General features: G+C 37.3%; 1 protein-coding gene across 6 annotated transcripts in view; it reads right to left on the bottom strand.

Moving 5' to 3' along the window:
* Nucleotides 1–22853, bottom strand: part of LAMA2 (laminin subunit alpha 2) — a 368512-nt gene extending 345659 nt beyond the window's left edge. For 5 of the 6 annotated variants that reach the window (XM_061474973.1, XM_061474970.1, XM_061474968.1 and 2 more), the window contains exon 1: nt 22673–22853. In XM_061474973.1, the coding sequence (XP_061330957.1) occupies nt 22673–22760 (88 nt within the window). In that variant the 5' untranslated portion in view covers nt 22761–22853. The remainder of the gene's footprint in view (nt 1–22672) is intronic. The other variant, XM_061474972.1, reaches the window with a different exon arrangement.
* Between the last annotated feature and the right edge of the window lie 921 nt (nt 22854–23774).

Consider the following 23774-nt stretch of genomic DNA (forward strand, 5'->3'; position numbering starts at 1 on the left):
CACTGGCAAAGATCCAATGAAAAAAAAGAAAAAATCTTTCATAGGAACTATACACATCTTCATAGTAGGGTGACCAGGATATTTGAAAGGCACATTAGAATTCTTAATGTTTGCATTATTATGGATCACACTAAAACACTGCATGAAAAAATAGTATGTTAACAGAATTGGCAAGAAACACAAATTACAGTTAAATTTGGACAAATTTGAGACATTTTTGTCAGCACAGTCTTCACCGATATACCTAACAGAATTCAACCAATATTGGTTCTATTTTGTTTCACCATTACGCTGTTTTTTAAATTTATTTTTTTTTCTCTCATCCAAATTACCGGGTAGAATTTGATAATAAGATGTTCTTCGTTTATACATTTCCTACTCCTTAGAAATTGATTGCTCCTTTTCAGCAGCAGCCCAATGATATTGTAAATTATAATAATCTTTATTTAAATAAAGACTAAAGACCTATGGCAGTACACAAATCTTTCTAAACTACTTGCAGTGCTGGAACAACTAGCTTTATAGCCTTTATCAGCTTTGCCACCATTACTGTAATTGCTACTGCTCTTGATTTTTTTCACAGAAATGCGCTATTTTACGATGCAAGATTTATTTTTCTTCCTCTGTTTTTTGCAATACAATAAATACACACTGCGTTATACAGAATACCTGATGTGTTATACTGAATACCTTGATGGTCTTTTCAGGTTCACAAGAATGCATCCTTGAGACCAAATGAGTGCAAGTCAGCACCTATACGTGGGAAAGATAATGAATTTCAGTATTTGGCAGCACTGTGCCTTTTCCTATTCATTCAGGATTCTCTCTTCCACCCTCACACTTTTTCCTGTGTATCCCTTCCTGCACTGCAAAGAAGTCAATCTTCAAGTTAGTGGTTAGTGAGAAAGATTATTTGGATTGTACCAGAGCATGGAGAATGTTCACCCTCCTTTATCTATGTTTAAGAGAAGTTAGTATCAGTCATTATATTTTAAACTAATTTAAACCTAGAACAGTCTTACTCTCAATAGTGTTAAAACGCTTACAGTACTTGGTGGATACTTAGTTCAAGTGTGTTCTAGCTACGTAAAGTTGCAGGGGGTTCATAAAGATACTGAGCACAGTGTAAACTACAAAGATTTAAATTATGTTTGCCAACCAGCTTGCTAAAGGCTACAACGTATGCAGCATTTCACCATGCTAGCATTATTTTGTTTTCTACTCTTTTGCAGTCTTCCATCTCTTCTTTTAACTATTTCATCACCTATATAACAATTATTTTCTCTATATAACATTTCTAAATGGCAGCAGATCATTCAAGAATCGCACAAAGCTAAACAATAAACATTTCAAGACATTTCAAAACAGATTACTTTTTCACAAGACCACTGAGTATGATACGCAAATGCTATGCACAAATTGTTTGAAATGTTTCCAATCAGTAAATTAAATGTTTTACTCAAGTGGCATTTGACTGAAATGTGCATTTACAGGTATTAAAATATGATGGGATGCCTTCAGTGTTTCATTTGTGCCTTTAAGTTATGCTGGATAAGCAGAACCACAGTTCATAATATTTCATCTACAGTCCTATGGCACAATCCTACACATGTATTTCATAATGCACAGCGCCTTCTATGGGGTTGATGAACGTAATGAAAAATAGGACTTAAAATCTCTAATTTGTTAGTCTAGAAGATTCTAATGCCACTTTTATTACACATTACCAGTAATTCTCTGACTACCTGGCACTAACAAAAATAGCTCAAGACAAAAAATTAAGCTTCAATACACTTTCTATTTTAATTTAGTTTATTTTTTATATATAAAACATCCCACTAGTCTCTGAATACAGTGCTTACTAGATAAATTATACTTAAGTACTACAGACTATATATAGATTAACATATAATTGTATAAATCTATGTTTATGTATATACACATATGTAAAAAATAATGCGTTTGCATAAAACACTACAACTCTTAACACAATATATTGGACACTGAATCCACTGCCAGGAAGACTCCCTGTGTATGCATCATGTTACAAATTAACATGCCTAGTTTAAGCCAGAACTGCCATATATCACAACTACAGCCTAGGTATTTTCTGTATAGGAATACCACTGAGCTTACCTGCAGAGAAATACACTTCATCTGCACTTTCACAGCATGTCTGCACTTATCACCACTCAAATATAGGTGGGAAGGAGAGTTATCTGTACTCTATTGACTTGTTGACTTTGTCAAATGCACCTTTACTTCAGTGTAGTTCAACTAGAATGTTCAATACACTACTGACTGCAACTGCAGTCATTCTGTGCTTCCAAAAAGGCAGTTTATGTAACATCACAGGTAGGAGAACATTCTTCCTGACAAAGTCTAGCCATTATAACCTAGATGACTATGTGAGTTTTAAAGCCTGAATATTTTTTACTTTATGAATATATATGTCTTTGCAGAGGCCACAGGCAAACAGTTATCTCGCTTTCTTAATCCCACAAGGAATAAGGAGTTGAGTGTCTTATATTTTAAAAAGAGATTTTGAGGGTACCTTAGACACAAACAAAATACATGGGACAAACTGGATAGCACATACAGCAACAGCACCCAAAGGGAAAATAATTACACATATTCGCTACTTAAATGCCTAGACAGATCTACAGCATGCACTAAAGGTAACTTCTGTCCATAAAAGACCTGGATCATAATTCATAAGCCTTTAAGAAGATTTCTAAGTTCATGTTCCTGAAGTTTTTACTTCTCCCACAAACTACACTCATTCATCTCTTTAAAGATCTTGCCACCCCTACAAGCCTGCCTCCCCAACCAGCAAGTCATTTCTCATGTTTTCCTGAATAGAGTCCTGTACCAAGGAAAGGTGGCTATTAGCAGATCACAAATATCACTTCGTAAGTATTTACTGAGGTTTCAAACAATTTATACTGTTACAATCTTCAGAAACTTAAAACTTTTTTCCTGTGTCTTTTGATGAGATATATATATATTACTAAGATACCTTATTTTAATATCTAAAGGAAGACCTGTGCACCCAAAAAAGCTCTTCAGTTTTTCCCTAAGTAAACTTGTTGGCCTAATTAATGATCTCATCCCTTCCTATAAGTCTCATATTGCTCATCCGTAAGTATGAGACTGATGTACAACAGTATCAAAGGCTTGGACCAAACTGCTTTGCCTTTGGATATGGGGAACTTCCAAACTACAAAGGACATTAATTTAAATGGATGTGGAATAATAAACTGAATCATAATTCAAGTTTCCAAAAGTTCCAGGATTGCTAATATAGATTTATCAAACTTCTCAATTACTTTTAGACCTAAAGCTGGAGGCTGATTTCTTAAGGCAAGATCTCTGTCTGACCTGCACAGGACCAATTATAGATTAATAATCTTGAGATGTTAGAGTATAGGATTAAGATTTCTGCTAGCTATATTTGTTTAGGTTGTATTTTTAATTAAGACTGAGCAACAAAATTTTATAACTCTATTAAGCTCTGACCAATGATTTTATTTGAACTGTTACATTAAAGGATCTGTCCTTGGCTGACAAGCATCAATGCAAGACACAAGAAAAAGAGGAAACCAATGTCAAAGGGTGGGGGAAGGCAGTGACATTGAGAGAAAGACAAAAAGAAGGCAAGAGAAGGTGAGAGAAGGAAGCTCTGTCCTTGTAAACAGGCATAGAAATGCACCTGAAGTACTGATCTCCCAGTATATGGTCAAATTTTGCCTTTGAGGGTCTTGGTAACATAGGTGACCAAAACTGTTCCTGTCAAGAGACCACATGATGTTCAGAAGTGCAAGCTTCATGGGGAAAAAAAAAAACAACAAACCACAAAACCAAAACACACAACCAAAAAAAAAAAAACCAAAAAAACAAACCACCATACAACCCACATTCAGAGCTGCACAACTTACTTTCTCTTTGTTCCCTATTGCTACTACCATTCAAAGAGGATCTTAAACCTGAATGACAGCATATTGACAAAAAGGTGTGGCCAATATCTGACAGAGTTCTGCAGAATAGAAAGCTTGAAATCAGACCCTTAGCTACAGCGATTTGCCTCATACCATCAACTGGACAAATCTTCCCTAATTCACTACCTAATCTGCAAAAAAAGACATCATAACCTCCTAATTCCTTCTACAGTCTCGTATGTTTCACACCGCCTAGTTTTCTAGGAATGAAATATCTGTCCTAGTGATCATTCTGGGCTTAAAGTAGATTTTAGGTTTTCTACCTCATTTTTGAACATATAATATAGGATTTATATACCAAATAATTTTCAAGTTAGTTTCAGATAGTAGAAGAGTGGAGAAAAGCACCATTAAGAAAAGAAGAAAATTACAGCAATACAAAAAGAGGCAAACAGCATTCGCTTTACATATTTTAGTATAAGAAAATAAGTTGCAAGAGCAAAATGTACATAGCTTTTAGGAAATTAAAACACAAATCAAAGGATTAAAGATAAAATCCTCTTGAGTTTGTGACTCCCAACACAAGCACACCACACAGACTGCCTTTGTGTGTTATCTTCTTCATGCCAAACAACAAAACACTATTAGTGGAGCAGTGCTTGAAGGACTCAAGACTATTACTGTTGCATCCAAGCTTCAACCTTTCTCTGCAACGGAAAACCATGCCTGCTTCACAATCCTGAACCTAACTAAATCTATACATATGTTAAGGCTTTTCTCATTCAAGAGAAGAAACCACATCAGAAGGTCAGATCCAGAAATTCAATTTGCCTCCAAATTCTTGAAGCAGCACCCAAGCTCTTTGGAGTTCAATTACTAAAAGAGTTGTCCACAAATGCTCATTATGCCCACTAAAACCTAGATTATCTTTTTTTAAATAACCTTTACTGTGGCTCTTTCACCCAAATAATACTATTTTTTTAAAAAACTAATAAACAGCTTTATTAAAAAAAAAAAAGTATTTGGAGTTCATCTAAACTCAATGACATTACTTAAAAATTTTCATAGAATCCTCTGCTCATCAGGTGACTTATGTTTCACATGCTGCAGCAATGTTAAGGAAAGGCTCCACAAACCCTGCCTCTCCCAGTTCATAAGTCGTTCTCAAATCTCTACACGCCGGAAATTTAAGCATATGGAAAACACATTAAAGTGTGCTAACCCACTGGCCACCTGGACCAAAAAAACCCTCTGCAGTGGCCATGATCTCAACATTGACTTCTAGGTCATACATAACTGCAATTCATGTACTCAAAAGGATAAGCAGACTTTCTAGTAACAGTTGTTTGTCATGTCTGATGCTATTGAGGCAAAGAATCTTCTGTTGGCTCAGCTTTCGACAAAAAGAACAAGAATATCTCAAAGGAGAACAGCTACATTCTATTTTGTCTATTGAAGTTCAACGACAAGATAGCCAAGTTCCTGTCAAATAAAACTACATAAATCTAGTGAGGTAGTGAACATGAACCACACCTATTCTCTGAAAGTAATGGAGATCACAGCTGCTCCATTCACAAGACTCAGGTTTTGTCATACTACACAAATGCAATCTATTTTTTTTGCCTTTTTGTACATAACATTTCCATTTAGGTCTGCAAAAATTCCAACCATATCCTGTGTCCTTGGAGATCTGAGAAAACAACTCAACCCCTTCCCACTTCTCCTCAGAAAGTTTCATGACACATGTAGTAACCTACCCCTTGTTAAAAATCACAGAGTCTTTACAAGGAGTCTATTAGATTTTAACAACCCTTCCTGCTCCCCCCCCCCCCCCCCCCCCCAAAAAAAAAAAAAATTAAGAGAAGATTCACTGGGGGAGGAGGGGAAAAAACAAATATGGGAATAGCCATGAAAAGTTGTCTACTGGTGACGTGTTCTAGCAGAGTTGGTTGATGGCCCATTTCTTCCAAATTTGAATGCCTGAAGGCTGGTCTAAGTAACAATAGAGAAAATCACAATGAATTTTAAACAGCATTTCTTGGCATTTGGTACTAACTTTGCTTAATAAATACAGAAGCAAAGTTCCATATACAATACTGATTTCTTGAGCTCATTTATTTTTCAGAAAGATAAAAATTAAGGTAGTTTAAAAAAAAAAAAAATAATCTATAAACTTCTCACAGCAAAGCTTGAAAGCCTTCTCTTTCTGCCACTCTGAGTTCTAGGAATGTGCACTCCATAGCGCATGGAGAATTTTGCAGACGTCAATTTCTTGATATGCACACAGAATTGTCTGCATTATCTAAACCAGACGAAATTAAATCATTACAGGTTGAAAACTATAATTTTGTCACTGCTCCACTATAAGAAGAACAAGGGTTTCCTATTCTTGTCTCCCCTTGGGTTTACATATTCACAATCACACTTATTTCCCAAATTCAACCTGCATGCATTTCACAATGAGAGCCAGAAATATGCTTCCCCTCCTTTCATAATAGCAATCTTTAACTAATATCACTGAACCGTAACTGCAAGTAATATTTTACTGATGCCATTTCTTTACAGAAAAGCAGAGCTATAAAGCAAATTAAAACCATGTCTCTATAACCCTCAATGAATATAGCTGTGTAATCAAGTGGCGACAGAAGACATTGGTAGTTGGTTTCTATTAGCAGTGTTTTACACTGACAACTTCAGTTCTGTCTTGTTCTATGCCATCTAGACTTTTGTTTGCCTCCAGTACCTATAGTACAATATAGACAAAATATGGCCACCTTATAGTATTCAAAAATTACAACACTAAAGAAAAAAAGGCAAGATTTGAGCTTTAAAAAGTAGTTCTCAGATTCTGGCTTGTTTTAGTTCTGGTTATTTCAAGTCTTCTCAATACTGTAAGTATCGCTCACTATCTAAGACTTCAGTTACTGTCACCTTTATCAAGTGATACACGATTTGTGAATTTTGTCATTCTTTCACATCTAATAAGGCTTCAGAAATACATTGCCAAAACAAACATAAAAGCTTCAGAACAGAGAATTCACCCATATTTTCCCAAAAGGATTTAAATCCATGTTTTCTACCTCCTAGGACACTGGCCCAAATTAAAAACTAGCTGACAGAAGAGGGAGGGTGTAGGTATTTCTGCTTTTCTTACTCAACCTGTTTTCCTGTAAATTGTTAAATATTACTTTGGTTCAGAGAACAAAAGAATGCATAATTTTTCACCTATGGAGACCAGCCTACTCCAGTCTTTCAACATGAGAGGCACATTATAACTTCACCAACATTTTTTCTCATTGGTATTCTTTCTTTGCCCTTATATCTATACAGTATTGGTCTCAATTACTAACTATGTAATCATTACTCACTTGTATTAATTCTTTCCTCATGACCTGACTTTTTTTTTTTTCTATCAGGGTACCAGACAAGAAAGTAAAGTGCCTAAATTGGGGGCAGCTGATCTCTCTCTTTAGATAAGAGCAAGTCACCTTCAGAAGATGAATCAGAGAACCTCGGACTTGTACTCTGAAGTGCTGTATGAAACAAAATAACTATATTAATGATTGATAGAATATCTCCCTAATCAAGCCACATGCCTAATGTTAACTGGTATCAATATTTCCCACAGCACTTTATGTCTCTGTGGCTTGGGTTTCTGTAATAGCCTCCTTTTTTTGGTTATGCTTCTGAAATGTCTTATTGAGTTGTTAAAAAAATATAATGTTAAGACTCTTCTTGCATAAAAGAGAGCAACATCCCTCTCAAAACTTTCTTGATTATTTACAAATATGAAAATCCTTAAGTGAAATGGGGGGCTACTGTGTAATTCTACATATTTTAGAGCAGAAAGACACCAAAGCTCTCTCAATGTAATAATGAAATGTTGATTTTGGAATTCACATATAAACTTCAGATGGAAATGTGCACAGCCAGAAAAAAAGGAAGAAAAGGGACCAGATCTTGGTATTTTTAGTCACAAATTCTACTCAGCAACAAGACACAACAAAGTAATTGTATTTGTTCATATGTTTAATTCTACAGACGATGTAATGTATTGTACATAATTTCAAGTAAATGGGAAAAGAAACAAAACCAGAACAATACTTTGATGAAGCCAAATCGCAGCAATTTCATCATCACAGTGAAAAGTTTAAATGCCATTTAAGAAACATGAAAGCAGTTACCCTGAAGATGCTGCTCTGAGTTAAGAGTATTTCTGCACTTAAATGTAGCATAAAATAATATTTAACTGCACTTGAACTAAACATTCATGTAAACCACAATTGCTTATCATTTGGAAATGAGTATACACACAAGACTGAATACAATAATGATTTTCCTTTTGTGATACAGAACAGTTAATCATGGATTAAAGGACAAATAGGGATAACAGAGAGCATCCATTTATTACAGAGGTTGATTTTGGATGCAAGCTTGTTTTATCTGGCATATCAGCAATACTACAGGAAACCACACTAAGATCAGAATGCATAAGGTTGAGAGATTCACAACATTATCAGATTTCCCATGTGGCATGCTGTTGCTCTGGGTTGTAAGACTGGAACAAAATCCAGATGCAAATCTAGGACATTATTTTTTAACCTTTATTTAAATTTATAACTCCCTGCTTATGTTGTTCAAATACCAAGTTTGCAAGAGTTTGTTAGCAAAGACAAAAAACTACACTGTGACCTGACTTAGAAGGCCACTAAACTTTTACTTGTTTTTCTAGGGTCTGACTCTGCAAACACAAAGCATTCCACTAATAGCAATAACTGGATATTTTTCAAAGATCCCATACTGAACATGCAAGCATTAGTAGAATAAGAACATTGAAAGCATAGCAGTCTTAAGTAAAGGACAGTGTCTTTAACTACACAGCGCTTTCTACAGGCGGCTTCACCATCGTCTCCACAACACTGAGGACTGTCTTCATACAGGTATCACAGTTTAAGAACAGATACTTGCCATGTTGCTATTTTTCTAGTCAACTGATACATGTGGGCAATCAATACCCATATTCACAAATACTATTATAACAGGATATATTTCGAATATACAAACCTGTAAATGATGGCATGCATTGCTTAAAAATACAACAGCCATAAGAGTTTCCCAGAATATTGTGTTGGAATATTGCTATCTGGGAAGAAAACCTGACCCTAAGTCTCTCTCTGGGTCAGTATGATTCAAGCAGATCAATTACAGATTTTAAAGAAAACAAATAATCCCACATCAAACATTTCAAATAGTGGAACTCAACAACAGACCATCCCTTATCAGAGAGTACCTGTTTTCAGAAATGTGGCTACTTTTCACAAGTACATTCTGGACAACAACTGCATTCCTTTGCAACATTAACTGTGACTTTTTCTGAGGAAGACAGAAGATGGTGCACAAATGGATGCTCTTGTCAGACAACAATATATTTCCAAGAGAAAACTACTTCTGTTTCTACTGAAATAATCCCACTGAACCTTTTTTACCAGACTAGGGACTGAATCATGAAAAAATTAAGGTGTGTGCACCTCATCTCCTTTCAGGTTTTGTATAAAGTAACTGTCAGATCCAAGGATAAGCTCTTCAGTGAGCAGAAGTCATGAAGCTACTAAGTTGAATAATGTTAACAGAATAATAAAATTAATTCAGTATTCCATTATACATCCACTATATCAAAAGCACAATGCACTTATTTAAATAGCAATGTACAAGCTTCACTTATAAATGTGGAAAGAACAGTTTAGCTTACCTTTCAAGTACACATCTGTTCTACACAGATACAAGTAATTTCCATTTAGTGGAAGTTATGCAGAGAAATTCCATACAGAAACTGGATGGATAAAGAATACTACTGGAATAAAAAAAAGGCTTCTTACAGGGTGAGAAATATGACCCGTTTCTAGTCTAGAATGTTCTTAAAAATACTGTTTCAAAAAGCAAAGTACATCAGAATAGCTACAATCCCCGTAATTGTTTCTCCTTACATTAAAGCAGTCTACGTTGCCACAGCTATGGAATGTCTAGCAGCCAATCTGTCTGTTTTAAACTGCATGGTCTCTATCTCAAGCCTATATCCATAGTCAAATGTAAAAAATTCAGATTCACTCAAAATCGTTCCCCAGTACTGAAAGTCCTAGATAACTAATTCAGTTGTAATTTTAATGTAGCTTAGTAACATGCAGTAATTCTAAACATGTATGTTACATCTTAAGTAGAATGACACACACTGTGATGAAAGGCTTGATGACTAAGGGGAGATCAGTGACAAGTGCTCTTCTTCAGGGCTCAGTACTGGAGCCATATTGGTGGTGTTTAACATCTTTGTCAGTGGCGCGGACAGCGGAATTGAGTGCACCCGCTGCACCAAGTTTGCTGATGTCACCAAGCTGTGTGGTGTGGTCTACATGCTGGAGGGAAGAGAGAACATCCAGGGGGACCTGGGACCACATGAGCCTCATGATGTTCCATAAGGTCAAGTGCAAAGCGGGTGGGGGTTGCACCTGGGTTGGGGCAATCCCCAGCACATCTACAGGCCAGGCAGAGAATGGGTTAAGAGCAGTCCTGAGTGGAAAAGGTGTTGGTTGATAAGCCCAACGTGACCCAGCAATGTGTGTGTACAGCCCAGAAAGCCAACTGTATGCTGGGCTGCATCAAAAGAGGCATGAGCAAGTCAAGGGAAGCGATTCTCTTCCTCTACTCCTTTCTTGTTAGACCCTTCCTCGAGTGCTCTGTTCAGCTTTGGGGCCCTCAGCACAGGAAAGACATGGACCTGTTGGAACAAGTCCAGAGGAGGGCTACAAAACAGCTGATAAGCTGAAGCACCACCTACCAAGACAGGCTGAGAGAGCTGAGCTTGTTCAGCTTGGAGAAAAGAACGTTTTGGGGAGACCCTATAGCAGCTTCCAGTGCCTAAAGGGGGGGCTACAAGAAAGCTGGAGAGGTACTTTTGACAAGGGCAGGTAGTGATAAGACAAGGTAGGGTGGTTTTAAACTGAAAGAGGGTAGATTCAGATATTAGGAAGAAATTCATTACTATGTGGGTAGTGAGACACTGCACAGGTTGCACAGAGAAGCTGTGGTTGCCCCATTCCTGGCAGTTTTCAAGGCCAGGTCAGATGGGACTTTGAGCAACCTGGTGTAGTAAGGTGTCCCTGCCCATGGCAGGGGTTTGAAACTAGATGATCTTTAAGATCCCTTCCAATCCAAACCATTCTATGATTCTTTGAAACCAAAGTCCTCCATTGTATAGCACGGCACACTGGAGACAAAAAAATTTAGTTAAGAATATGGAGGAAGATTTTAGTAAAATATAACATTTGCTAGCAATAACTAGAGTTAAAAGTTAATATGTTAAAATTTAAGAGTTTATTTTACAACTAATGTGCAAGGATATTCAGGAAGAAAATGGCTTGTATGTTTACCAATTTGGAACAATGAATTCAAAAACTAGTAAATTATTCAAACAAAATACACTAATTTCTTTCATGGTAATTATATTTCCTAGTGGAAACTAAGGCTGAAAAGCATCATATCTTAAAATCTCTTTAGGTTCAGTAAGCCTAAATACACTGTTGCACATTAAATCTACCTTAAAATCTAAAAAATTATGCCAGATATAGTAAGCTTTCCCTACTAAAAATTAATCTAAATTACTCTAGAAGCCTCTAAAACCTTGAGCTAACTACTTAAGACACTTGATCCAATAAAGGCTGAATTCCTTGCTGAAGTTTCTTTGTACTGTTAAATATTACAGTAATTATTTCTACATAAAGAATTATCAACCTATTTGAAATTACCACTAGCCAAGTATTTCATAAAACATACATACCCATAAGTGCACATGTCAGAGTGATGAATGTTCATGAAACAGAAGAGTGGAATTCTAGAAGTACCATCTGATGACATGACAGTTAATATTTTGATCCTCACACATGTAGAGCAGCGGCTTCTTCAGCCTAGCTGATACAGCGAAAACATCATCTTGGACACAGAAAAGTTTAATTCCTAACAGAAGGGATTACTGTGGATCCACCTAAAGTCATTTTAAAGACCTTCCCCTTGAATGCAACTGATTTCCACAATTAGTTTATCTTAAAAGCTAATTGGTTTTGTTCACTGTTTAGGTACCACTATAAAGTCAAGGGAGCTGATACAAAGATAGAAACAAACCTCATTTAAACAGGAAGCAGCACTAAATGCTTCTCAATAGCTCTACATAGTCACTCACTCCCTAGTTTTCAACTACAGCTAATGCGTCTGTTTAACTATTCATTCTGATACCTCTGTGACTCCCCGGTTCCTCTCGCTCTTCCAGTCATTGTAAAAATAAAATGCTTACACACACATGTTCAGCTGAACATTAAGACAGAACAAGATGTTCTGGGTTGTATGCTCCCTTTATAAACACTGGGAATTAAATTCCTGTCATGAAGAAGGCAGTAAGAATTTCACTGTAACTTCAAACAAACCTAACTTTCACTCTGAGGGGGCTTGAAACAAATAGGTATTTTACTCAGATATTTCTACTAACAGCCGTAAAGGAAAGCCAGATAGCAAACGAGACAAAATTATTTCCTTGGACTCTCTGTGGAACTGGTTTAGCAGGGAATATACACGTTCTGTTTCATTTCTAGAAAATAATTGTACAGGAACTGTCATACTATAGACAGATGTTACATTTTTAAACTATTTCCAGAAGTGATTTAAATGCCTGCTGTGCAGAATCTAATGGCTTTTTAACATAAAAGTCAATAATTACTCAAGTTTATGAAACAGATTGAGCAGAGTAATTTCATCTCATTCTAGATTGTCTTAACAATGTTGATTCACTTTGAAACTAAATGTTATATTGCAGAGGTACTTAGATCAATTAATGGATTAATTCACCAACAGATTTTCAGTTAACTGGAAATATTTATTTTCATACCATGCAGCCAAAATTCCCTTTAATTCCTAAATCAACTCAGTTCCAAGGGAAGAGTCTAAACCAGTGACCTTCACACAGCAAGTTCAAAGTCATACCTGGGCAGTATAAAAGCTCCTATAGGCACATTTGGCCCTGGGGATTTGTCAAGTAATCTTTAGGCACACACTACTCAGCTGCTCAGCTTCTTTTAAACAAAACTAATAGCCCATGCAACAGTTAGGGAAAAAAAAAAAAAAAACAAAACCGTTGTCAGAACAGCAACACAGTAAAGACTGCTATTAACAGAGGAAGAGAGGTAGTAGTTAAAGTCCACATTATGCATATTATAGTAGGGATTGTTTGCACTTTGCAACAACTTATATCAAAACTGTTTAAGCCTTACTTTTCCTAAATCATTCCCTATGCAGTGGAATTTTCTGCGCTGATTCCTCATGTTTCCAGGCATAAGTCTTCTTATGAAAATATTTACAGAATATTTAAAGCTATGATGAAGAAAAAGTGAGACGAGAGATTCTTGTATGAGAAATGTGCAACCCATTTGTTTCACAAATGCACAGAAATGAGGTAGAAGATTAAAAGCACTATCTATTTTCACTACAACAGATTTCACCATTTTGAAGCAGATTGCCTACAAATTATCCCATGTTCCACAGAGTCGGAGAGAGTCACATGAAAAGTGATGGTCTATAAACCTGCAGTTTCTGAGGACTCTCAGCAGCTTACAGTTATGTATATATATTGGATTTTTAATAACCAAGACATAAGAAACTGGCTGCACCCTATTTTAGCAAATTTTCTCACATTAACTGAAGAGGCTCTGCAGATCACTACTATTATTACAAGAAATTACTGAATAGTTTCCAATATAACTAATGGTTATGTTTATAAATTTAATTTAAGACTAATTCTTCCACCCCAGCCAGGCATTTACCTTGGCAAAACCTTTGTGAACTCTTCTATAAATGGAGTTCTTTCCTTTTTAATCCATGATACCAGGGCCCTAAGATATTCAGGAATATTCTAAAATGCTCTTCTGAAAACCAAGTAATACTATAATAAGTCCTTATTGATATGTCTAACACAAATTTTGGAAAGCTTATCCATATAATATACAAAAGACACCCTGGCTCTTGCAATCACATCAATATGTATCTGTGTACTTACAAATTCTATTCTATCTCATGTCTACAACTGTGTTAAGTTCTAAAACTATAGTTACAAGTTCACCATGCAAGGCCTTTTTAACTATTAGCATCACATTTGCCAGCTTCCATTTCCCCTCTAATGAGGCTGTTCATAAACCTGTTCAACAGTTATATGTCATTACTTTATCAGCACTTTCACAGCTAGTATTACATCCTTCCATAAATCTCAGATTCTCTGTTCTACTAGAGCTGCTGAGCTGATACCAATCATCAGCCTTAACCAATCTGTATCTAAGCCGATTCCATGAAAACATATTCATGCCAACAACAAATCCTAAACCCAGAGCTGCTAACTTAATAAACCAGTTTCTATCCCTCCATATCTGCTTTATGCATCAAAATCCTGAGAGAATTACCTGTGTCCTCTATAATGCTAAACACAATCAGAAATTACTCTGTATCTTTCATTAGTTTGCTCATTACCAATATTTTTCTCTTGAACTACTTTATACATGTGATCCAGCATCACGTCACGTTCTGTATATATGGCACTTCTACTTTAATCCTAAGGAATACAAAATCCTGGAATATATAACCAAGGCTTAATACCAGCAAAGGTTAATTCCTGAATCAAAAGGCTTTGTTTATTAGCAAACATCTCACAGAATATTTAACTATTTTAATTTTCATTCTGAGATATCAATAACCTTCTTTCCCAGACTTTTCCCCTCAAAAAGTACCGTATATTTCCCAAGCAATGGTTCTATGACAAAAAAAAAACAACAAAAACAAACAAAAAAAAAACAAACCAAAGAACCCCACAAAAAACCACCACACAACAGATTTTGCATAGATAATGAAAAATAGGAAAACACTGTGCAAAGTATTATAAGCAGAGTTTTACTCTATCCAAAGTAACACACCAAGCCAAGCACTGATCTCTCTCTTACTAGTGGCATACATGTGATTTTACTATTTTGAGTTATAATGTGGGACTTAAGATGAAACACAACAGGTGGAAGCAAGAAGCAGACCATTAAAACAAACATTTGCATAAGAACCTATCATCACCTCTAAATCACAGAAGTTTTATACAGATCTTTTGGAACAAATAGATATTTTAAGTAGGAGCAAAGTACTGCACAAACAGCCACAGATGTGTTAGTATCATGAAGACCCAATACATTAGACCACAGCTGCATCCCTTTAGGTATTATCATCTAAGTAGGACAGACAGAAGTGAAATAATGAGAGTAACAATATTGACAAAAGGATAAGGTGTATCTCCAATTAACAGACAAATGACCCATTGTAACAACTTGAGTTCCACTTTATTCTTCTGGGATAGTGTCTTGTTTCCCCAAGAACAAGACTCAAGCTCTTGATGATGATCATGATTATTGTTGTTTTTCCCGTCACTTTTCTATACCACAAAAAGTTCTTTCACCCATTAAACTATGAGCTTCAAAGTCAGTTTTAAATAACTCCTACCAATATGGCAAACAAGCTCAGTGCATTCTCCTCTCTGGTTAACAAGCTATGAAGTTGATATAGCATTTATTAATTTTGCTGCCAAGTGACTGCCTTATTCTCCATGTCAAAGATGCAGCTGGGGGAGGAAACTGAAGCTGCATGCATAATCAACGATTATAGGGTATGCACGTAAAAGCTTTCCACCTACTCTGAATTTAGAAAATATTTGCCATATTTACTATATAAGCATACCAAAAGCGACTGGGAGGAATAAGCACACTCACACAGACCCTAAACCCACACAACACACAACCTTCATACAATGGAGCTAATTTAGAAGGCTTTGCCCAGGTGTAGAAAGACACTATGCTTAGGAGAAGAATTCAGTGTGTATATTTCAAATTTTTCAATTAACAATTCCTCCAAAATCAAAAGTCAATGAGAAATGAACTCTGGTTTAGGCCAAGTACTGTGTATGGCAATTCTTACATTCACAATTGGGTTTTTTTCCCCAGCTGTCATAAAAAGTGACTAAAAAGTTATCCATAGGGATGAAATGGTATCAAGATTTTTTTTTTTTTCCAGGTAATATTAACAAGTTCAGTATTGTCAACAATGGCTTAAGGTTAAACACATGAAGCGTACTTCTAATGCTCTGCAAACATCTTTTTGTTGACACTACAAAAAAATGCATGCACAATTCAGACAACTAAATTAGATAGGCAACTGCATCACACTCAAATCAGCAATTTAGGATTTGCACAAACATACACATTCTATTTCTGGTGGTTTCAAATAGCAAATTCAAAATCCCTCTGTGTTATATTTTGTATGTTACTTTGCATTCTCTGAAAGATGTGCATTTCTTCTTGTTTCATAGATTTCTCTGGCTTTCAATTCCAGGCTACTCATATTCTCTACCATTGCAGCAATTACGGCTTAGAAAACACACAAAATAGTTATAATTGCACCCAGTATCTCATCACACATATTTAGAAACACAATAATATGTATAAATAATGCTATTTACTTTTAACAGCAACAACTAAAACACTGGTGTGTTATCAGCATTATTCTAAGACTAAGGTCAAAACACAGCACTGCACCAGCTAGTAGGAACTACTACTACTATTAGCAACTGATTGTTGCTAAATCAGGACACTTCTCCCTGACTTTTTCAGCAACAAAAGTATAGCAGTAGCTCTGCATTCTCAATGTGGGATATACTCCAGGAAAGTTTATATATAATGTTTTTCCCTATAATACAGATTACCTAGGTATTTCTGTGGAACACGACCATAGGCTGCTGAGCACTTAGTACAGATGAACACATAGCTATATTCAGCATCTTCAAACAAAACCTAGAGGTAGCCTTAGTGCAAGTAGCATCTAAAACTCTCAGGGTTCATTGCTGAAGCTAGTGTATATGAAAAAAAAAAAAAAAATTAAATCCCAAAGCAACCCTCACTGGAATTGTGCAGAAAAGCAGTGCTTCTAATTTCTTTTTTCTTTTTCTTGCACCTCTAAGCTCCTGATTGTCAATCCCCAGCTTTGCTCCATTTTCCTACAGCAGTGGGAAATACACAGTATGCTTAGAGGCATTTTGCTTTCTAACTGACCTCAAAGACTGCCCCCACTCATTGGGGTTAGTGAAGAAGACAAGATACAGTCATTTGCCATTAAAAAAATTGATATAGCTATAAATTTATTTTTAAATCCTATTTTATTCACTTTTTAGATTTTTTTTTTATTCCATCCTAAATTATGTCAGTAGTAGATACATATGTCAGTTGGGACAGAATGAGGCATGGCAATGGTATTTGGATAATCTACTCTGCAGCAATGTTCATTATTCTTCCTGAGGTTTCACAAGAGTTCCCTGGCATAATACTGCTACAGCTGCTTTACAGTCAAATGTTATTACAAGGTCTAATTCAAAGACAATGTCTGCAAGAAGAATCTGGCAGGGAGCAGAGTCCTAAGAAAATCCTTGTGATGCTAAGGTATAACTAATGGAAACTGAACTGCTAAAAACACTGAGGGTAGTAACAGCTATTTGTTTTGAGTTTTGCAAGAATCCCGAGAAATCTTCTTTATTTCTCAGAACAAAAGTCACACAAACTCAAGTTCATTTTTTCTGGAAATCCTATCATTTTTCCTAATCGAAATAAATAAATTAATACATGGGGGGGGGGGGGGGAAATGCCTGATCTCTACCTTATCTATGGTACGGAAGTGGTCCAAACTCATTGCCATTTTCTTCAGTACCTCTCTTATCTACATTTTCAGACTGAAGAGAGCACCAAAACTGTGTAAAAGCAGGAATTAGAATCAGCTATCGACTACAGTAGCGGCTACAAGAGGATAAAGAACACGTAGTCATCAGCAGGAGCCACCTCTAGCTTTACTGGCAAATGCCAAGGAATTCCCTTTCCTGTTTCAAATACATGGATGGAGTCAATATAAAGTTCAGCAAAAATAATGTATTTGTCTGTATTTTCCATCTATAAGCAAGATTTGGCCTGTATTATTAGTGTGGCCTGAGTTGTGTGAGACAAATGAGCTCTCAAGATAGTCTAGACAGAACTCTCATGAAAAAAAAAAAAATCCAGCAATTATTTAAGAAAGAATTTGGAAAAGGAGACAATCAGGTACACATACTGGTTCACATTTGCATGTATTTGTGTCCTATCTTCATTCCTGACCTACAAATGCAAGGAATCCAGACTTGGGGAGATGGGAAAAAAAAAAAAAAAAAGCAGCCAAAAAACCAAAGCAACCCAAACTGCACCAGGAATTCATACTGCCTCTTATTCCAAAATACTGTCAGTCTAAGTAGTTGGATAAGAAATTAGAACATGTGTGGGTGGATTCCTTCCTCCAGCCTGAATTAATTAAAAATGATATTTTGCTGCATTATTTAAAGCAGATTTTTAGAACAGGTTAAAAAAAAAAAAAAACACTGCTCTGACTTTAGTCAAGCCTAATAAGAAAAAAAAACTGTAGGAGGAAAAATTAATAATACAGGATTTAAACATAAAGTGCATTTTGTGGTTTTATTTGTTGCTTGGACAAATGCACACATTCCTGCACAAGACCTACCTCACTCAGTTTGGCTGTGGTTATTACTAGTTAAAACATGCACACAAGCAGCACATAAATTCATGTCTCCAGTCAGTCTCAGCAATTCTACTTATTTGCAATACCTTAGGTTGGCCTTTAAGTACTGTGTTTTCCTTTATCACATCCTAAACGTGAAACACGCATCAATACCCTCTGCTTTCACTTTCTCAACCAGATGTTAAACTGTAAGAAAATACTATGGACAACAACTTAGAAGTAAGAAATTATGAGGGATCACAACATATTATTGAGTAGCATCTCCCAGAATTTTGGGGCTAGTTCACCTTAAGCAAACAAGGCTTGTTACCTGCTATAAAATCCTGAAATTATATTAAAAACCTCCTTTTTTTAACATATAATATACAGAATTTTACACACTGTAAGACACTTATGCCTGCGCTTCACAACTCTCCTTTGTATTCTCCTTCACATTTTTGAAGCCAGAGCGCTAAAGATGTTGACTAACCAGACTGAACGGATTAGATAATGGCTAAATTCTACCTTTCCTCTCACAGAATAGGAAGTGCTTTCTCCCAAAAAGCCATTGATTTTCAGTGATTGTCATAAAGATTTCTACAGAATTTTCAAAATTAGCTGATACCGCACAACAGCTTCAAAAAATTTATTTAGGTGACAACAAGCTGATAAACAGAGAAAATACCTAAGCCTTATTCTCTCAGGAAAGTAGGATGCAAATTCACAAACATTATTCTTTTCAGTACCAACTAAAACATTACAAGCACCATTCCTCAAATAAAAGCAGCAGAATGTTTTAGTTAAATGCCATCAACCATGATGGAAATGCTCTCTATATCAAGATTACAGCCGGGGGTGGTCATTTTTGAAGACTGACCTTACTCCAAAAAGGTCCCTAAAAAGAAATAGGAGACTTTACTTTTGCTTTACCAGATGACATTAACATCATCATTAACAGCATCAGGCTTTTTGTCTCCAGAAACAGAGAACCCAAGTTCAAACAACATTCTTCAATCTTCATATGTGAAATATAAGAATTGTGCCCCATTATCCATCTCCCTTGACTTTTCAGAGTACAGTGTACAATATATACACATGTATGTATGTGGGAAGGAATCTTACAACTCCTCATTTCTGTGAGATAATATATGAAAGAACAGTTTTGAACTAAATTCTGAAAACCCATTTAAAGAACCTACACAAATTTAAAAATACTGACCAACCTGCCACCAGTCCAACTGTCACCAGTCCTGTTCTGTTAACACTAGGCTGACACTCATCCCAATCTCTCTTTCAAGTGAGAAATTTCACTTTGACTTTATAAGTATCCTATATACATCACCTCTTGGATTCAACTTACACTTCCGATTTGTGAGATGCTAAGAAGCACCTGCCCTTTATAAGTTATCTCCACTGATGCCAGCAGCTGACACCACAGATCAAGTTACTGTGCAGGGTATGTTCCTCAGCCCTGCCCCTTCCATTTCACCTTTTACAGATACATAGCTTCAGTTCTCTCCCACGATAGATACTTAGACCTCTTAATAAAAGGTTGAATTATTCAAGGCTAAAAACAAGGGGTTTATTCCTTTCTAAACTACTATTGTTTTAGTTCTCTCAAATTCCATAGGAAAGAAGACAGAGCAAGGTTCAACATTCAAAAGGAACATTATATAACACTTCAGTGAATTTGCTTTAACCACAAGTTACGCATACCTTTAAGAAACACAGTTATAGAATGCACATGCCTTTCTGGTTCTGATTCTTCCATTTTATGAGAAATTCTACATGGCTACTTAGTGTTCAAACAACAGAAGAACAAAGAACAAATGTGTAGCTGAAGAAAAAAAAAAAAAAAATTGAGCTTAAAATTAACTCCAGGCTTCTGACGACTGTAAATCTCCTACCAACTTGAAAAAAAAAAAAAAAAACCAAAACAAAAAACCTTTAAAAACACCACACACAAAAACCCACCAACACAGAATTACAGACTGTTCTCATCTTTGAGGTGCAAAATGTTCTCGAACTGTTCTGTTCTAAAAAACAACATGGGAATTCATTGTGATGCCTCAAATACTGTTTTTCCAAGCATTGCAGCTCTGTTACATAATCTTCTCCCCAGACATCCAACTGGTGCTAACAATTAGAGAGCAATATTTACTAGCCTACGTTATGGTTATTACCAAATCACTATTAAGTGGAAAAACACAAGCTGTAAATCTAAAGGTATAAACCATGGGTCTAGTCACATTCTTGTCTGTTACATGTTAAAAATCCCCCAAGACTTCAACAAAGTCAGACTTCTCAAACTTTTTTCATTAGAAAGGAGTTCATTACTTCTATGGCTGGGCAACACACTGATATCTACATAGTACTAGCACCTCCTAGCAGCTGTTAAGAGATCTTAGAAATTTAGAAAACAGTAAATGGCTTAAAAATTTGGCAGGCCAGCACTTGAATTCAGCTATGAGGTTTAGAAGGTCGAATCATCACATTATTAACATTTAATTAAAAGTCATAGTGCTCCTCACTGAATTATAAGAACTTGGTTATAACATAACACCAATGATGCAACAGATGAATGCCCAAGACACCCACTTGTCATTTAAAAGGAAAATTATGATCAGATCCCTTTACTGCAGAGGTTAAAAAACCCCAAGAAACTGCATAAAGAAAAGTACATTTTCATAAAGGGGCTCCACATGTGTGTGTGAGAGAGAGAGAATTACAAGAAATGCCAAATCAGTATTTTTCTAGCTGAACAAATTAATTAGCTCACAGAAGAAAAAAAAATGCAGGAGGAAAATGCATGATGTATGAAGTCTTAAATGCTCTACTTTTAAAATCTCAGTCTTCAGTGTTTACCAACAAGTCATCATCTAAACACAGTCTAATTCTGCATGAGTTTTTGTCTACACAGATACTTCAACTGTAGTTTATCCTCACACAGCAAAATTAGTATTAAGGAGGGAGCTGCTTGGGACATTTTTTTCATAAAATGACAATGCATCGTGTTCTCGAAAAATCAAGCCTAAACCCTAAAAATACCTAATCCAAAAGTGTTTAGTCTATAGTGTGACAAGGTCAAATAGAAGCTAGCTGTTATTCCAGTGGCTTTAATTAGTTTTATTTTAAAACACCCATGGTGTCTCCTTACTAAATTCTTCTTAGCAAGGCTAAAAATGTAAAGAGCAACAAATGCAGGCACCAGAAGGAGTACTGTGAGCTGAAGGGCTTTCAAGCATTTCCTAGGACAGCTAATAAAGTTTATTTCTCCCATATCCACACAGCACCCTTTTTTATCCTTCCACATAATACTAACTGAAAAAGCAAGCAAACAAACCAACCCCACTTAGTGCCAATACACCTAAAGACTGTACATTGTGTATTACATTGACTACTCGTGCAAGATACAATTAACTCTGTTCCTATTCCAGTTGGGGTTAGTTTTTAACACGGGAAAAAAAAAAGCTGTGTTGCTGCATCAGTGCATCAAGGTTGCTACCTTAAGTAACAACAGCCAGAGCTGCTCGCATTTGTTTCAGTAGCCTGCTACCTAGCTTCCTCTAAGACGGGCGCAGCACTGAGAGGGGTTGTCAGCGTATCAGCCCATAAAGATTATGTGACGTTTGCCCGGACCAGGACATGTCCAGTCGTCCCTAAACGATAATCAAGTATGCTCTGCTGCCCCGTCTTCAGTCACAATGCAGCTCATCTGCCATGCTCTGAACCGTGACTTTGTCTCTTCATAAAAGCGAGAGATAGTTAACGAGGAGAACGGGAGACAAGGGCATAAGGAGATAGGAGGGGACGCACAGACCGGCTCGCCGTTAGGCACCCCGCAGGCAGCAGTGCCCGGGGTCGGCTCCGGCGCCGCAGAAGCCCTCATCGGCCCGGCCCATGTACCGGCAGCACTCCCTCGCTGAGTCCTGAAGAGACTAGGGGCTGCTTGTCACGCTCGGTCCCTGTCCCCCTCAACCCTCCCGACACCACAAGGGCTCCCGAGCCGGCTGCGAGGTCGCCTTCCCCCTTAACGTGCTCCGCAGCCCCGGCCGGAGCACGTGAGGCACAGGCTCCCCGCTCCCCTCTACCTCTTTGCGGCGACGGCGGAGGCGGCGACTGGCCCCGGCTGCCGAGCGCCACCAGAAGCAAGAGGAGCGGCAAACTTTTCCATGTCATGGCCGCAGAGCAGCCAAGCTGCTGCCTCGTCCCGTCCCGGACCAGCCAGTGACTGAGTGAGCCTCCGCCGGCCGGGAAAAAAGACCCCGGTGTTCCGGGCAGGGAGCAGGACACACCCCTACACCCCGCCCCCTGCTCTCAGCTCCGCCAGGCCGTGTCCCCAAAGTCAGGCTAGGAAAGAGGGGTGTGTGGTTTCCACAGGGGAGCCGAGCCAGGAGATACGGCCGAGGGCAGGAGCGGAGAGAGGCTGCCGGCGGCTCCCCGCAGCACTCCCTCACCGCGGCCGGGCGCCAAAGCCCGCTTTTCGGCATTACGAAGCCCCACTCGACGAGAGCGGCACGTGCCCGTTTTAACGGCCGCTCCCGCCTCTGCCACGGCTCCCTTTCAGGGCTGGCTACCGGGGGAGGAGCAGGGGATAAAGCAGCATCCCTGGAAACCTTCGAACCATTCAGAAACACGGTTTCAAGATAGCTGAGAGGGGCTGAAATGCTTGTGCTGCGTGCAAAAAAAAAAAAAAAAAAAAAAGCTTTCTGGACAGGCGTTCAGAAACCTGGAACTGCAGACAAGATAAATAACGTTTTCCCTGCTGTGTCTGGGAGGGGTATGTCAGCGTTAGCCACCTGTGGCACAGGGAAAAAAAAATTGTATTTACTACATAAAGGAAAAAATCAGCATTGCATTAAAATAAAATGCTGATTAAAATCCATTTCATAGTTTTCCTAAAGGAAAAAAAAATACTTTAAAAAAAGTCAATAAAAAACGATTTTGGTAATGGAAGGAAGTGACCAGCCAGGCTTCCAACCTGCATATAAGCATAATGGAAAAAAGTACGTAACAAGACTGTTGGGAAAACAGCCAGGCTGAACTTAAGAGTGCATCTGCACGAAGGCACAAACCCCAGATTGCACAGGAAGCCCCATTTTTGGCCTGCATGGTCACCTCTGTATCTCAATATGAGCAGTCTTTGTATTCCACGTAGAGATTAAGCAATTATATGTATTTCCCCAACATAAG

This window comes from Pezoporus flaviventris, unplaced genomic scaffold (assembly GCF_033815535.1).
Source record: "Pezoporus flaviventris isolate CSIRO_AGI_PZ_B2104156 unplaced genomic scaffold, CSIRO_AGI_Pfla_v1 ptg000081l, whole genome shotgun sequence".
In the NCBI taxonomy this organism is placed as follows: domain Eukaryota; kingdom Metazoa; phylum Chordata; class Aves; order Psittaciformes; family Psittacidae; genus Pezoporus; species Pezoporus flaviventris.